Genomic DNA, 15,001 nt, shown 5'->3' with positions numbered 1-15,001 from the left:
ACGGGTTGACACTGTTGTACCCTCGGACTGCAGGGCAGCTTGAACTTGTTTGGATGTTAGTCGAGGTTATTTATCCACCATCCGCACAATCTTGCGTTGAAATCTCTCGTCAATTTTACTTTTCCGTCCACATCTAGGGAGGTTAGCCACAGTGCCATGGGCTTTAAACTACTTGATGACACTGCACACGGAAGACACAGGAACATTCAGGTCTTTGGAGATGGACTTGTAGCCTTGAGATTGCTCATGCTTCCTCACAATTTGGTTTCTCAAGTCCTCAGACAGTTCTTTGGTCTTCTTTCTTTTCTCCATGCTCAATGTGGTACACACAAGGACACAGGACAGAGGTTGAGTCAACTTTTATCCATGTTAACTGGCTGCAAGTGTGATTTAGTTATTGCCAACACCTGTTAGGTGCCACAGGTAAGTTACAGGTGCTGTTAATTACACGAATTAGAGAAGCATCACATGATTTTTCAAACAGTGCCAATACTTTTGTTCACCCCCTTTTTTAGGTTTGGTGTGGAATTGTATCCAATTTGGCTTTAGGACAATTCTTTTTGTGTTTTTTCATTGAAGACAAATTAAATGAAGATAATAATACCAAAGAATTTGTGATTGCAATCATTTTCAGGAAGAAACTGAGTATTATCTGACAGAATTGCAGGGGTGCCAATACTTTTGGCCACCACTGTATGAGGGACTTTTATCTAGACTTTTGCTCCATTTTTTAGCATCAAAAAAGTCAGATTTTGTTGTATTATGTTTTTGTGCAAAAATTTATTCTTTTTTGTTACTTTATGCCACTGTCACCACTTTTTAAGGTGTACTGTTGACAGCTATGCAAACATGGTTTAAGCCTCATTTATGAATTATGACTCGTTAAGTTGTAAAAAGTTGCAATTCTTAATCCAGCAGGGGAGTGGCGTAAAAATTGGAAAAAAACTGCTTTGGGCAGAAGTGTTGTGTCACTTAAATACAGTTGGCACATACAGTACAGACCAAAAGTTTGGACACACCTTCTCATTTAAAGATTTTTCTGTATTTTCCTGACTATGAAAATTGTACATTCACTCTGAAGGCATCAAAACTATGAATTAACACATGTGGAATTATATACTTAACAAAAAAGTGTGAAACAACTGAAAATATGTCTTATATTCTAGGTTCTTCAAAGTAGCCACCTTTTGCATTGATGACTGCTTTGCACACTCTTGGCATTCTCTTGATGAGCTTCAAGAGGTACTCACCGGAAATGGTTTTCGCTTCACAGGTGTGCCCTGTCAGGTTTAATAAGTGGGATTTCTTGCCTTATAAATGGGGTTGGGACCATCAGTTGTGTTGTGCAGAAGTCTGGTGGATACACAGCTGATAGTCCTACTGAATAGACTGTTAGAATTTGTATTATGGCAAGAAAAAAGCAGCTCAGTAAAGAAAAACGAGTGGGCATCATTACTTTAAGAAATGAAGGTCAGTCAGTCCGAAAAATTGGGCAAACTTTGAATATGTCCCCAAGTGCAGTTGCAAAAACCATCAAGCGCTACAAAGAAACTGGCTCACATGAGGACCGCCCCAGGAAAGGAAGACCAACAGTCACCTCTGCTTCTGAGGATAAGTTTATCCGAGTCACCAGCCTCAGAAATCGCAGGTTAACAGCAGCTCAGATTAGAGACCAGGTCAATGCCACACAGATTCTAGCAGCAGACACATCTCTACAACAACTGTTAAGAGGAGACTTTGTGCAGCAGGCCTTCATGGTAAAATAGCTGCTAGGAAACCACTGCTAAGGACAGGCAACAAGCAGAAGAGACTTGTTTGGGCTAAAGAACACAAGGAATGGACATTAGACCAGTGGAAATCTGTGCTTTGGTCTGATGAGTCCAAATTTGAGATCTTTGGTTCCAACTACCGTGTCTTTGTGCGACGCAGAAAAGGTGAACAGATGGACTCTACATGCCTGGCTCCCACCGTGAAGCATGGAGGAGGAGGTGTGATGGTGTGGGGGTGCTTTGCTGGTGACACTGTTGGGGATTTATTAAAAATTGAATGCATACTGAACCAGCATGGCTACCACAGCATCTTGCAGCGGCATGCTATTCCATCCGGTTTGCGTTTAGTTGGACCATCATTTATTTTTCAACAGGACAATGACCCGAAACACACCTCCAGGCTGTGTAAGGGCTATTTGACCAAGAAGGAGAGTGATGGGGTGCTACGCCAGATGACCTGGCCTCCACAGTCACCACACCTGAACCCAATCGAGATGGTTTGGGGTGAGCTGGACCGCAGAGTGAAGGCAAAAGGGCCAACAAGTGCTAAGCATCTCTGGGAACTCCTTCAAGATTGTTGGAAGACCATTTCCGGTGACTACCTCTTGAAGCTCATCAAGAGAATGCCAAGAGTGTGCAAAGCAGTCATCAAAGCAAAAGGTGGCTACTTTGAAGAATCTAGAATATAAGTCATATTTTCAGTTGTTTCACACTTTTTTGTTAAGTATATAATTCCACATGTGTTCATTCATAGTTTTGATGCCTTCAGTGTGAATGTACAATTTTCATAGTCATGAAAATACAGAAAAACCTTTAAATGAGAAGGTGTGTCCAAACTTTTGGTCTGTACTGTATATTGGAAAAAGAGTGATATAATATATTCCATCAATGTGCCTAACAATTTGGGAATAAAGTGTTTTCCCCCCACAGATATGATACGTGCATTGATGATACTAATGACTGTCATGCGGAGGCAGTTCGCTCCTTGAGCCATAATCATGACATTACATACCTGTATTCCCCATGAAATACCAGTTCTGGGGCATCATTTCTGGGTTGTTCTATTTTCCTGTCACTTCTACAGGAGATGTAAATGTAACTTGACAACTAGGTATTGTAAATTTGCATGTCACAGTCTGACACTGTCCAACAAGCTGCTGCCGGTGTCAGTATCCGGATATCTAGGACACATCCCATTTAATAGGGGATTGGTAACACCAAGTTGTCAATTTATTCATACTTTAACAGGTGGACTAAAAGAGGAATAACACAATGGAGTTTTAAGAAATGAAGCTTATAATTTATTTTATGGAGATTTCTTCACTTAAATTGTACACATCAAGATTGGCTGCTCCACGTGCACCATAGTTTTTTAAATATTTTTCTGGGCATATTTTGTGATCGTCCTGCTGCAATAATTTTTGTCAAATGTGATACAACCTATTATCAAGCTTATGACTGAGATGTTTTACATATGGTTGCTATGTATAATATTGCTTTTTATATGCATGATGAGAAACCATCGCATAAGTCTAATTTACAACTAAAGCAGGCATCTAGGAGGAGAATATATACTTTTTCAGAGTGTTACATCTGGACTATATTTTGCCAAAGGCCAGGATAAATATATATATATATATATATATATATATATACATATATATATATATATATATATATATATATATATAAAAATCATCCATATATTTGGATTTACTATTCTATTGGGCCTCACACCTCAGTTATTCTGTGTCAGATATTTTGGAATATTACTTTTTTTCTGAAATTCAACCTGCAGTGTCAGCTTCATAATGGCAGATAGTCTCAACTGAGATTTACGTGAGCTATTTTCTCTTTCGTACTAATCTGGAGACGTAGATATACAACAGGAAAGAAGACAAAGCCATTATCAGGGGAGCAGTTGTCTGCACTGTTATTGCTAATAGCAGAATGAACTATTTTGCTCAGGGATATTTTGCGACTTGATGGAAACGATGATAGATCTCCAAATATATTCATTCTTGACATTTTAAAGGGAAACTTTACTGAGCATTTTGTCTACTGATTATCCAGTAAAACCTGTATGTAGACACATATCCAAAGCTATTTTCAAGTACTATTTTAGTGACTTTTGAGCTGAATGATTGGTGTCTCTTATTCGGAACATCCATTAATTAGTTGGAGGGACAGCAGCTAGAGAGCATGTTTGTCTCTGAAGGACATTTTGAGCTATTTTCCCCAATAGATTGCAGGTGGTCTCAGGAGCATGGCCCACTGTGATCAGCCCACAGTATCATCTACAAACACTTCTAACAAGCCGGTATTGTCTAAAACAACCGCTGTAAAGTTCCTATTTCAAATAAACATATATAACTCTGTCCATAAATTCTTGTATTTATTCTGTTTCATGTGTCGCACGATTTTCTAGGTGTCATTCGCCATGTAGGTGATGCTTTGAAAGACCATGCATCCAAGTCAAGAGGCAAGATCTGCACAATTGGTATTGCCCCTTGGGGTATAGTAGAAAACCAAGAGGACCTTATCGGTAAAGATGTAAGTCATTTCTACCACCGTATACTCAACTTAATTGTTACTCAACATATACAGTTATATGAAAAAGTTTGGGCACCCCTATTAATCTTAAGCTTAATGTTTTATAAAAATTGGTGTTTTTGCAACAGCTATTTCAGTTTGATATATGTAATAACTGTTGGACACAGTAATGTTTCTGCCTTGAAATGAGGTTTATTGTACTAACAGAAAATGTGCAATCTGCATTCAAACAAAATTTGACAGGTGCATAAGTATGGGCACCTCACCAGGAAAGTGACATTAATATTTAGTAGATCCTCCTTTTGCAAAAATAACAGCCTCTAGTCGCTTCCTGTAGCTTTTAATGATTTCCTGGATCCTGGATGAAGGTATTTTTGACCATTCCTCTTTACAAAACAATTCCAGTTCAGTTAAGTTTGATGGTCGCCGAGCATGGACAGCCCTCTTCAAATGATCCCACAGATGTTCTATGATATTCAGGTCTGGGGACTGGGATGACCATTCCAGAACATTGTAATTGTTCCCCTGCATGAATACCTGAGTAGATTTGGAGCGGTGTTTTGGATCATTGTCTTGCTGAAAGATCCATCCCCTGCCTAACTTCAACTTTGTCACTGATTCTTGAACATTATTGTCAAGAATCTGCTGATACTGAGTGGAATCCAAGCGTCCCTCAATTTTAACAAGATTCCCGGTGTCGGCATAGGCCACACAGCCCCGAAGCATGATGGAACCTCCACCAAATTTTACTGTGGGTAGCAAGTGTTTTTCTTGGAATGCTGTGTTTTTTTGCCGCCATGCATAATGCCTTTTTGTATGACCAAACAACTCAATCTTGGTTTCATCAGTCCACAGGACCTTCTTCCAAAAAGAAATTGGCTTCTCCAAATGTGCTTTTGCATACCTCAGCCGACTCTGTTTGTGGCGTGCTTGCAGAAAAGGCTTCTTTCGCATCACTCTCCCATACAGCTTCTCCTTGTGCAAAGTGCGTTGTATAGTTGACCGATGCACAGTGACACCATCTGCAGCAAGTTGATGCTGCAGCTCTCTGGAGGTGGTCTGAGGATTGTCCTTGACTGATCTCACTATTCTTCTTCTCTGCCTTTCTGATGTTTTTCTTGGCCTGCCACTTCTGGCCTTAACAAGAACTGTCCCTGTGTTCTTCCATTTCCTTACTATGTTCCTCACAGTGGAAACTGACAGGTTAAATCTCTGAGACTGCTTTTTGTATCCTTCCCCTGAACAACTATGTTGAATAATCTTTGTTTTCAGATCATTTGACAGTTGTTTTGAGGAGCCCATGATGCCACCCTTCAGAGGAGATTCAAACAGGAGAACAACTTGCAAGTGGCCACTTTAAGTAGCTTTTCTCATGATTGCATACACTTGGCTATGAAGTTCAAAGCTCAATGAGGTTACAAAACCAAAAAAAGTGCTTTAGTAAGTCAGTAAAAAGAAGGTAGGAGTATTTAAAACAAGAAAATGATAAGGGTGCCCATACTTATGCACCTGTCAAATTTTGTTTGAATGCAGATTGCACATTTTCTGTTAGTACAATAAACCTCATTTCAAAGCAGAAACATTACTGTGTCCAACAGTTATTACATATATCAAACTGAAATAGCTGTTGCAAAAACACCAATTTTTATAAAACATTAGGCTTAAGATTAATAGGGGTGCGCAAACTTTTTCATATAACTGTAGCTGCATCCTCAAACATTGTAATTAATGCATCGTACTGTATGTATTGATCCAAATGTATTTTTAATGTGACTATTGTCAACGCCAATAACTTGCAAGAGATAAAGTTAAAGAATTTCTTTAGTGCATTTTCTTTTGATACCACCCATTAAAACATGGGACCTGAATTCCTAGAAACCCCAATGTCCTTATTAATATTAATGGCTATGAGTCGACCATAGATATTTCTCTGCATCTATTTCTGCCATTAACACAGACATAAATAACATCTTAATATATACTTACCTTGTAATGTCTTCACATCATGTTCCGTCCAGATGTGTCCGGATCCCAGAATTCCAAGCAGCGGAAGTTCGCAGAACCAAATGACAAACTCAGCTCTGCACCTGTACAATTGAAAGCTTACTACTAGATCCTGATACAACATAGCCTCATTATACTGAATGATTGGTCTGAGAAGACGTGATACAGGAACAGGGAAAAGGAGCAGGGCAGAGCGGAGTCAGCAGGCAGGACAGCACGGCAGAGCGATATGAGCAGGCAGAGCGATATGAGCAGGCAGAGCGGTATGAGCAGGGAGAACACAGCGGCATGAGCAGGCAGAGCAGAGCAGCAGAGTTGCATGAGCAGGCAGAGCACAGTGGTATGAGCAGAGCGGTATGAGCAAGCAGAGCAGAGCGGCATGAGCAGGCAGAGCAGAGCAGCACAGCGGCATGAGCAGGCAGAGCGCAGCATGAGCAGGCAGTGTGCGGCAGAGCGTGGCATGAGCAGGCAGAGCACGGCGTGAGCAGGCAGCGTGCGGCATGAGCAGGCAGAGCGCGGCATGAGCAGGCAGAGTGCGGCAGAGCGTGGCATGAGCAGGCAGAGCACGGCGTGAGCAGGCAGCGTGCGGCATGAGCAGGCAGAGCGCGGCATGAGCAGGCAGAGTGCGGCAGAGCGTGGCATGAGCAGGCAGAGAACAGCGTGAGCAGGCAGAGCGCGGCGTGTCATTGACGCTCTCCCGATGCGATAGCATTGGGCCTCCATCTAGTTTAGTATAATAACCCTTCTGGGACAATACATGCTGTTGTAACATGGTGTAGTGAGCTGTATATACAGTCGTTATTATTTGGGTAGTTAGTTTTCTGTTTCAATAGGTTTTTATTGCCCCTGCTGTGTACTGTGTAATGGCTGTGTCTGACTGTACAGGAACATGGTCTGATCATACTGCATCTCCTGGCAGGGAAGGACGCAAAAGAAAATATACAGACATTACAGCAGGGGATCACAGCTGATTCTTTCTGTGAGGTAAAACATTTCCTTGCCTGTTTAAAAATAATGTTTTACCTCACAAAAAGAATCAGCTGTCATCCATGTTGTCCTGTCTGTATTCCCTCTTCAGCGTCCTCCCCTGCCCAGGAGCTGTGGTATGATCAGACAGTGTTCCTGCATGGTCAGACACGGCCATTACACAGTACACAGCAGGGGCACATTTATAAGATTATCTCAGCACAGGAACATTTTATTTAACACATCCAATTGTGGAACTTATTATTATTCCAAGATCTATTGATTAAAATGTAGTTTGTTTGTGGGACAACACTTCTAAGTAATCTTTATTCTTTATAGTACGGAAAAGTTGGAGAACAATATAAATTTGACATAAATTTGTAGGACATCTATTTATATACTTAATGCAATTCAAAAGATACTTATGCATGAAAGAATATGTATTAAAGTATAAAAACATATATGAGTAGACAGATACATGGAAAACTGTAGTATTGTCATTTTTGCTATGTAGCAAGATGGAATCGCCTTTTTATAAGAATCCATGATACCTTCATATCATGTATGTAAAGATGCTGTAGTTTGTCTGGGGAGTTGCTTTCAATACATAGTCATTTTATATATTTTTTTTATTTAATCCTATAGGTGGTTCGGCCATATCAGACCATGTCTAATCCCATGAGCAAATTAACGGTATTAAACAGTATGCACTCACATTTTATTCTGGCTGACAATGGCACAACTGGCAAGTACGGTGCAGAAGTTAAACTCCGGCGGCAACTGGAAAAACACATCTCCCTTCAGAAAATAAATACAAGTAAGTAATTTTGTAAAATATTTGTTTTGCTCAATAAAGGTATTTAGAAAAATATATAATATCTAAATGTGTATAATTTATTTTATTACATTTCTCAGAGAACCCTTTAATAAATTTGGTGCAGGTTATTCCTTCACGCATCTCATTAAGGGTATGACACCGGTCTCAGTGCATTGGGGTCTTAGTAATAGAATCAAATACATCTTAAATAGCATAGCATGCCATCTATTAGTTTGGTGATTGGTAATTAAGTAGTACCCCCCAGATAAAGCCGATCAGAAAATGTGCATAGGGGCTGGCACAGTTTTCCCTTACTTTCATGTGATTTATACAGCCTTGGTTTACTATTGTACAGTTCACCTTTTGATCCATTTTTTGCTCCTTTCTGCTTTTAATCCCTAAACGACCCTTGACGTTTAGGTACAGTACAGACCAAAAGTTTGGACACACCTTCTCTTTTAAAGATTTTTATGTATTTTCATGACTTTGAAAATTGTACATTCACACTGAAGGCATCAAAACTATGAATTAACACATGTGGAATTATATACTTAACAAAAAAGTGTGAAACAACTGAAAATATGTCTTATATTCTAGGTTCTTCAAAGCAGCCACCTTTTGCTTTGATGACTGCTTTGCACACTCTTGGCATTCTCTTGATGAGCTTCAAGAGGTAGTCACCGGAAATGGTTTTCACTTCATAGGTGTGCCCTGTCAGGTTTAATAAGTGGGATTTCTTGCCTTATAAATGGGGTTGGGACCATCAGTTGTGTTGTGCAGAAGTCTGGTGGATAAACAGCTGATAGTCCTACTGAATAGACTGTTAGAATTTGTATTATGGCAACAAAAAAGCAGATAAGTAAAGAAAAACGAGTGGCCATCAGTACTTTAAGAAATTAAGGTCTGTCAGTCCGAAAAATTGGTCAAACTTTGAAAGTGTCCCCAAGTGCAGTTGCAAAAACCATCAAGCGCTACAAAGAATCTGGCTCACATGAGGACCGCCCCAGGAAAGGAAGACCAAGAGTCACCTCTGCTTCTGAGGATAAGTTTATCCGAGTCACCAGCCTCAGAAATCGCAGGTTAACAGCACCTCAGATTAGAGACCAGGTCAATGCCACACAGAGTTCTAGCAGCAGACACATCTCTACAACAACTGTTAAGAGGAGACTTTGTGCAGCAGGCCTTCATGGTAAAATAGCTACTAGGAAACCACTGCTAAGGACAGGCAACAAGCAGAAGAGACTTGTTTGGGCTAAAGAACACAAGGTTTGGACATTAGACCAGTGGAAATCTGTGCTTTGGTCTGATGAGTCCAAATTTGAGATCTTTGGTTCCAACCACTGTGTCTTTGTGCGACGCAGAAAAGGTGAATGGATGGACTCTACATGCCTGGTTCCCACCGTGAAGCATGGAGGAGGAGGTCTGATGGTGTGGGGGTGCTTTGCTGGTGACACTTGGGGATTTATTCAAAATTGAAGGCATACTGAACCAGCATGGCTACCACAGCATCTTGCAGCAGCATGCTATTCCATCCGGTTTGCGTTTAGTTGGACCATCATTTATTTTTCAACAGGACAATGACCCCAAACACCTCCTGGCTGTGTAAGGGCTATTTGACCAAGAAGGAGAGTGATGGGGTGTTACGCCAGATGACCTGGCCTCCACAGTCACCAGACCTGAACCCAATCGAGATGGTTTGGGGTGAGCTGGACCACAGAGTGAAGGCAAAAGGGCCAACAAGTGCTAAGCATCTCTGGGAACTCCTTCAAGATTGTGGGAAGACCATTTCCGGTGACTGCCTCTTGAAGGTCATAAAGAGAATGCCATGAGTGTGCAAAGCAGTCATCAAAGCAAAAGGTGGCTACTTTGAAGAGCCTAGAATATAAGACATATTTTCAGTTGTTTCACACTTTTTTGTTAAGTATATAATTCCACATGTGTTAATTCATAGTTTTGATGCCTTCAGTGTGAATGTACAATTTTCATAGTCATGAAAATACAGAAAAATCTTTAAATGAGAAGGTGTGTCCAAACTTTTGGTCTGTACTGTATGTCAAAGTTCGTGTCACTGCCTTTGATGCTGAGTCGGCATCTTTCCCTGCACATGACACCTGATCTTTTCTGCTGTCTTGTGCCTCTAACAGCTGCGGGTGGATCCAAAATCTACCAGTAGCTTTTAACTAGTTAAATGCCACTGTCAATTACTGACAGCGACATTTAATATGTGCCGGCTGGAAATACGTCACAAGTCTCGCCCATCAGTGCCCCTGTCACCTGATCACAGGGTGCAGATGATATCATGACAGCCGGTCTGTAGAAGACCTCCGTGCCTGTCACTATGATACTCCTGTGAACTCCAGCCCGTGGCCGGTGTTCATAGGAGATTGTGATTTTTGCTATACATGTACATATGCTGAAGCCCTGCTATGTGTGGCACAGGCAATCAGATGATCACAGCTTAAAGTCTCCTATTAGTAGTAGTAATAGTCTGACCACTGAAGCCAGTAAAAACTAAAAAAAAAATGTAAACAAATATTTAAAAAAAAAAACCACAAAAGTTCAAATCACCACCCTTCTGCCCCATTGAAACTAAAACAATTAAAAAAAAAAAATACACATATTTGGTATTGCTGCATTCAGAAGTGTTTGATCTATCAAAATATAAAGTAAATTAACCAGATCGGTAAATGGCGTAAAGAGAAAAAAAAGTCAAAACGCCAGAATTACGTTTTTTTGGCGTCCGCAACATTACATTAAAATGTAATAACAGACGATCAAAACATTGTATGTATGCCAAAATGGTATGAATAAAAATGTCATATCAGGGTGAAAAAAATAAGCCCTCACTCTGCTCTAGATCATGAAAAATGGAGACGCTATGGGTCTTGGAAAATAGCGGCATAAGCAAATTTTTTTTGCACAAATTTCAGATTTTTTTTTCACCATTTAAATCGAAAATAAACTATACATGTTTGGCATCTACTGTGACAGAGTTACTGGTGATATGTGATGGGAGATATGTTTCACTGCGGCTACTAGCTTTAGTGAACTAAACCTAAAAATATCATCCAGCATGTAATGTGTTGGGGGTTAAACTACCATTTTAAAAGGGAGTGTTTTTTTTGTGAATGACATATGACATAGAGAAGGGTGGGAAGTCATGCACCATATCTCCACCTCAGGGTGTGGCTGGGCAAGTTAAATGCTCAGTCACTGTTTTTTTTTCTCTGGTGTGGCCTGGAGAAGGAAGTCTCCAGACTGTGTGTGTGTGTGTGGAAGCCAGAGAGCTTCACAGAAGGACTTTGTGGTGAAACCTTTATGTGCTACCCAGAGCGGGTGAAACTCCGCTCACCTTTGGACTGTACTATACTTTATCCTTATGTTCTTCGTTATCCGGGAGAGGATGTGTTTATTTTGTGGAGCCCTGCTCAGGTTTATGCCATCAATGAGTAAACCAGCAGGTAGTTAACCCGAGACGTTTTACCTGTGAGAGCAAGTCGCTTTACCGCAGTTGGTGTGAGAGTGTGTGCAAGATTCCAGGAACACGTGTACCTGCCACAGAGAACGTTGGATGTCCTGGATAAAGGCCATCAGCCAGCAAGAGATGTCCGGCAGCATGGAAGAGCTCATCAAGCACCTAGTCCAAAGTCAACAGCAGCAGCACCAGCAGCAACAAGAGCAGCTACAGCAGCAACAAGAGCAGCCGCAGCAGTACCAGCAGCACATGCAAGAGCAGCACCGGGAGCAGCAGCAGGTACAGCAGGAGACAAACTCCTGATGCAGCAGATCCAACAGCAGCAACGACAGGTGGAACTCCTAGCCGGGGAAGTTCACAGCAGAGATACCGCCCCTCCCTCAAGTCCAGGTGATGTCTCATACATCCAGAAGGTGGTAAGGCGAGCTATGCAAAAGATTACCCCAGGTGATGATGTTGAGGCATTTGTGACTGTGTTCGAAAGGGTAGCAGAGCGTGAAAAGCTGCTGCCAGAGCAGTGGGCGGAGCTTCGGGCCCCATAATTAACGGGTGAACCCCAAAAGGCCTACTATGACCTGGCCCTACAGGATGCACAGGAGTATGCCAAGTTAAAGACAGAGATATTGGCACGCTCAGGAGTGACAAAGCACAAAGGGTCCACCACTGGACGTATGCTGGCAACAAGCCCCCTCTACATCTAGTCCAGAAATGGTTGCAGACAGAGTCTTCCACTCCTACCCAGATAGTCGTTCATGTGGTGATGGACAGATTCATCCATTCCCTTCCCAGGCCGTTGCAGACCTGGGTTGCACAGGGCGACCCAATGAACGCGGATGACCTCGTGGGCCTAGTACAGAGGTACCAAGTGGTCGAGAAATCCCTCGGGAAAATAGACATAGCCACTTCACTGTACTGGAATACCCAAAGGGGGCGGATTCACCATGGAGGGGGTTTAGAGTCACAACTGGGGGGCGTCCCAATTTCACTGAGGGTCTCGCAAAGACTGTTGTTAAGGATGTGGTCTGTTGGCGGTGTCACAATCCTGGACACGTAGCCGCCCAGTGTCATATGTCCCCTGAGCCAATGGACTGAAGCTTAGGCAGACGTTGTTCTTATTATGCTTTTCCGGCCTGCAGTGTGGACTGTCAACCCAGCGAGGGGCTGCAAGCATGTGCCATGTCCATTAATGGAGTGAGGGTACTTGGACTATTGGACTCTGGGAGTCTGGTGATCCTAATCAGTGCCACCCTTCCCCACCACCTGATCCCTGCCAAAACTGTGGGCGTTCGCTGCATACATGGGGATGCCAAGGACTACCCTGTGGCCCGAGTGACAGTGGAAACAAACTGTGGTGCCCAGTCCCATGAGGTCAGGGTGGTCAAGGACCTGATACATCCCGTCATATTGGGGCACGATTTTTCTTTGCTTTGGGACTTGTGGGGAAAAGGAACTGGACTGAGTCGCATGGACAAAAGCCAGGTCCCTCGGGAAGAACCCCCGTCGAAATCGCAAGTGGATGAGTTCCCACTGTGTGTCCTTGCTGGCAACGAGGATGAGACGGTGACCGAGAAGGCCGACCTCCCTGAGTTAGAAGTGTCCAGAGAGAACTTTGGGACTGCTCAAGTTCGGGACCTGACCTTAAAGGGGGCATCTGACCAGGTTACTGTCTGTAACGGGGTTGCTCAAGAGCCGGGGGCCGACACCAGATTCCCCCACTTTGCAGTTCAGGGGGAGCTACTGTATCGGGTGACCAAACTAAGGGGTGATGAGATAGTGGAGCAGCTGTTAGTTCCAGGGTCATACTGATGGAGGGTATTAGATATGGCCCATTCACATGTTCTGGGGGGGCACCTGGGGGTCGAGAAGACTCAGGAGAGGATATTGAGGAGGTTTTATTGGCTAGGGTGTTACCGGGAGATCCTAAACTATTGTAGGGCCAGCCCCACCTGCCAGATAACCGCCCCCTCTTCCCACTCCGTAGTCCTCTAATCCTACTACCTGTGATAGAGGATGAGAGGATTGATCCCTTTGAGAGGATTGCCATGGACCTAGTGGGGCCCTTAGTTAAATCGGCACGGTGCCACCAATACATCCTGGTGGTCAAGGACTATGCGACCCAGTACCCAGAAGCGGTACCACTAAGGAACTCATTTAGTAGAAGCATAGCCCGGGAAGTTGTCCATATATTTGCCAGGACTGGACTGCCAAAGGAGATACTGACAGACCAAGGAATCCCATTCATGAACAAGGTGATGAAGCAGCTGTGTAAGGTCCTCCAGATTGCCCAGCTGCGAACCTTGGTTTACCATCCACAGACAGCCCAGAAGCAACAGTGTCGAGAACTGCTGCAGCGGAATCGTGACCTGTTCTCAGAGTTGCTGGGGCGTATGCAGGTGGTAGAGCATGATGTGTTAACAGTCGCATGTAAGAGTGAATCTGAAGCCCTATAGGATTCCTGAAGCATGCTGGGAGGTGATCTCAACCGAGGTGAAAAGGATGTTAGACCTCGGCATGATAGAGGAGTCAAAGAGTGGATGGTCGAGTCCCATTGTTCTCATGCCAAAACCCAACAGGGAGTGGAGGTTTTGCAATGACGACTTCCGGCTGAATGAGGTATATAGCGTAACGCATACACGATGCCCCGCATCGATGAACTCATCAAGAGGCTTGGATCTGCGAGCTATATTACCACCCTCGACCTGACGAAGGGCTACTGGCAGATCCTTATGTCCCACAGGGCCAAGGAAAAGACGGCTTTCTCAACACCTGATGGGTGCTTCCAATACACTTGAATGCCTTTCGGACTGCAAGGAGCCCCAGCCACCTTCCAGAGGGTCATGGATCGAATCCTCACCCCACATAAGAAGTATGCCGGAGCCTACATTGATGACATTGTTGTTTTTAGCCAGACTGGGCTAGTCATCTACCAAAGGTACAGGCGATCCTGGATGCTCTGAGGAAGGTCAGATTTACTATAAATCTGAAAAAATGTGCCGTCAGGAAGGAGGAGGCCAAGTACTTAGGCTATGTCGTTGGGAGAGGCGAGGTTAAGCCGCAAGTCAATAAAGTCGAGGCAATCCAGAACTGGCCGCAACCGCTCTCCAAGAAGCAGGTGAAAGCGTTTCTTGGAATCGTGGGATATTACCGGCGGTTTATCCCAAATTTTGCCATGATGGCCACGTCACTTATGGATCTTCTCAAAGGCACCAGATCATCAATTGCGAAATGGACGGATGAAACGGAGACAGCATTCCAACAGTTGAAGATAGCACTGTGTAAGCAGCCGGTCCTGGTCGCACCAGACTTTAATAAAGAATTTGTGGTCCAGACAGATGCTTCAGAAGTTGGCCTAGGAGCTGTGCTCTCCCAAGAGATAAATGGGGAGGAACATCCTGTATCTGAGCTGCAAGCTCTCAT

At 43.2% G+C, this 15,001-nt stretch overlaps 1 protein-coding gene across 2 annotated transcripts in view; it reads left to right on the top strand.

The window, feature by feature from the left end:
* TRPM3 (transient receptor potential cation channel subfamily M member 3) overlaps positions 1-15,001 on the top strand; it is a 717,940-nt gene that overhangs the window by 395,641 nt on the left and 307,298 nt on the right. For both annotated transcript variants that reach the window (XM_073670333.1, XM_073670354.1), the window contains exons 5-6: positions 4,198-4,322; positions 7,938-8,109. In XM_073670333.1, the coding sequence (XP_073526434.1) occupies positions 4,198-4,322; positions 7,938-8,109 (297 nt within the window). The remainder of the gene's footprint in view (positions 1-4,197; positions 4,323-7,937; positions 8,110-15,001) is intronic.

This window comes from Phyllobates terribilis, unplaced genomic scaffold, assembly GCF_046119375.1.
Source record: "Phyllobates terribilis strain yellow unplaced genomic scaffold, ASM4611937v1 Scaffold_1__5_contigs__length_1240528914, whole genome shotgun sequence".
NCBI lineage: Eukaryota > Metazoa > Chordata > Amphibia > Anura > Dendrobatidae > Phyllobates > Phyllobates terribilis.
The sequence above is the reverse complement of the archived record's forward strand: the minus strand, read 5'-3'. Positions and strand labels throughout refer to the sequence as shown.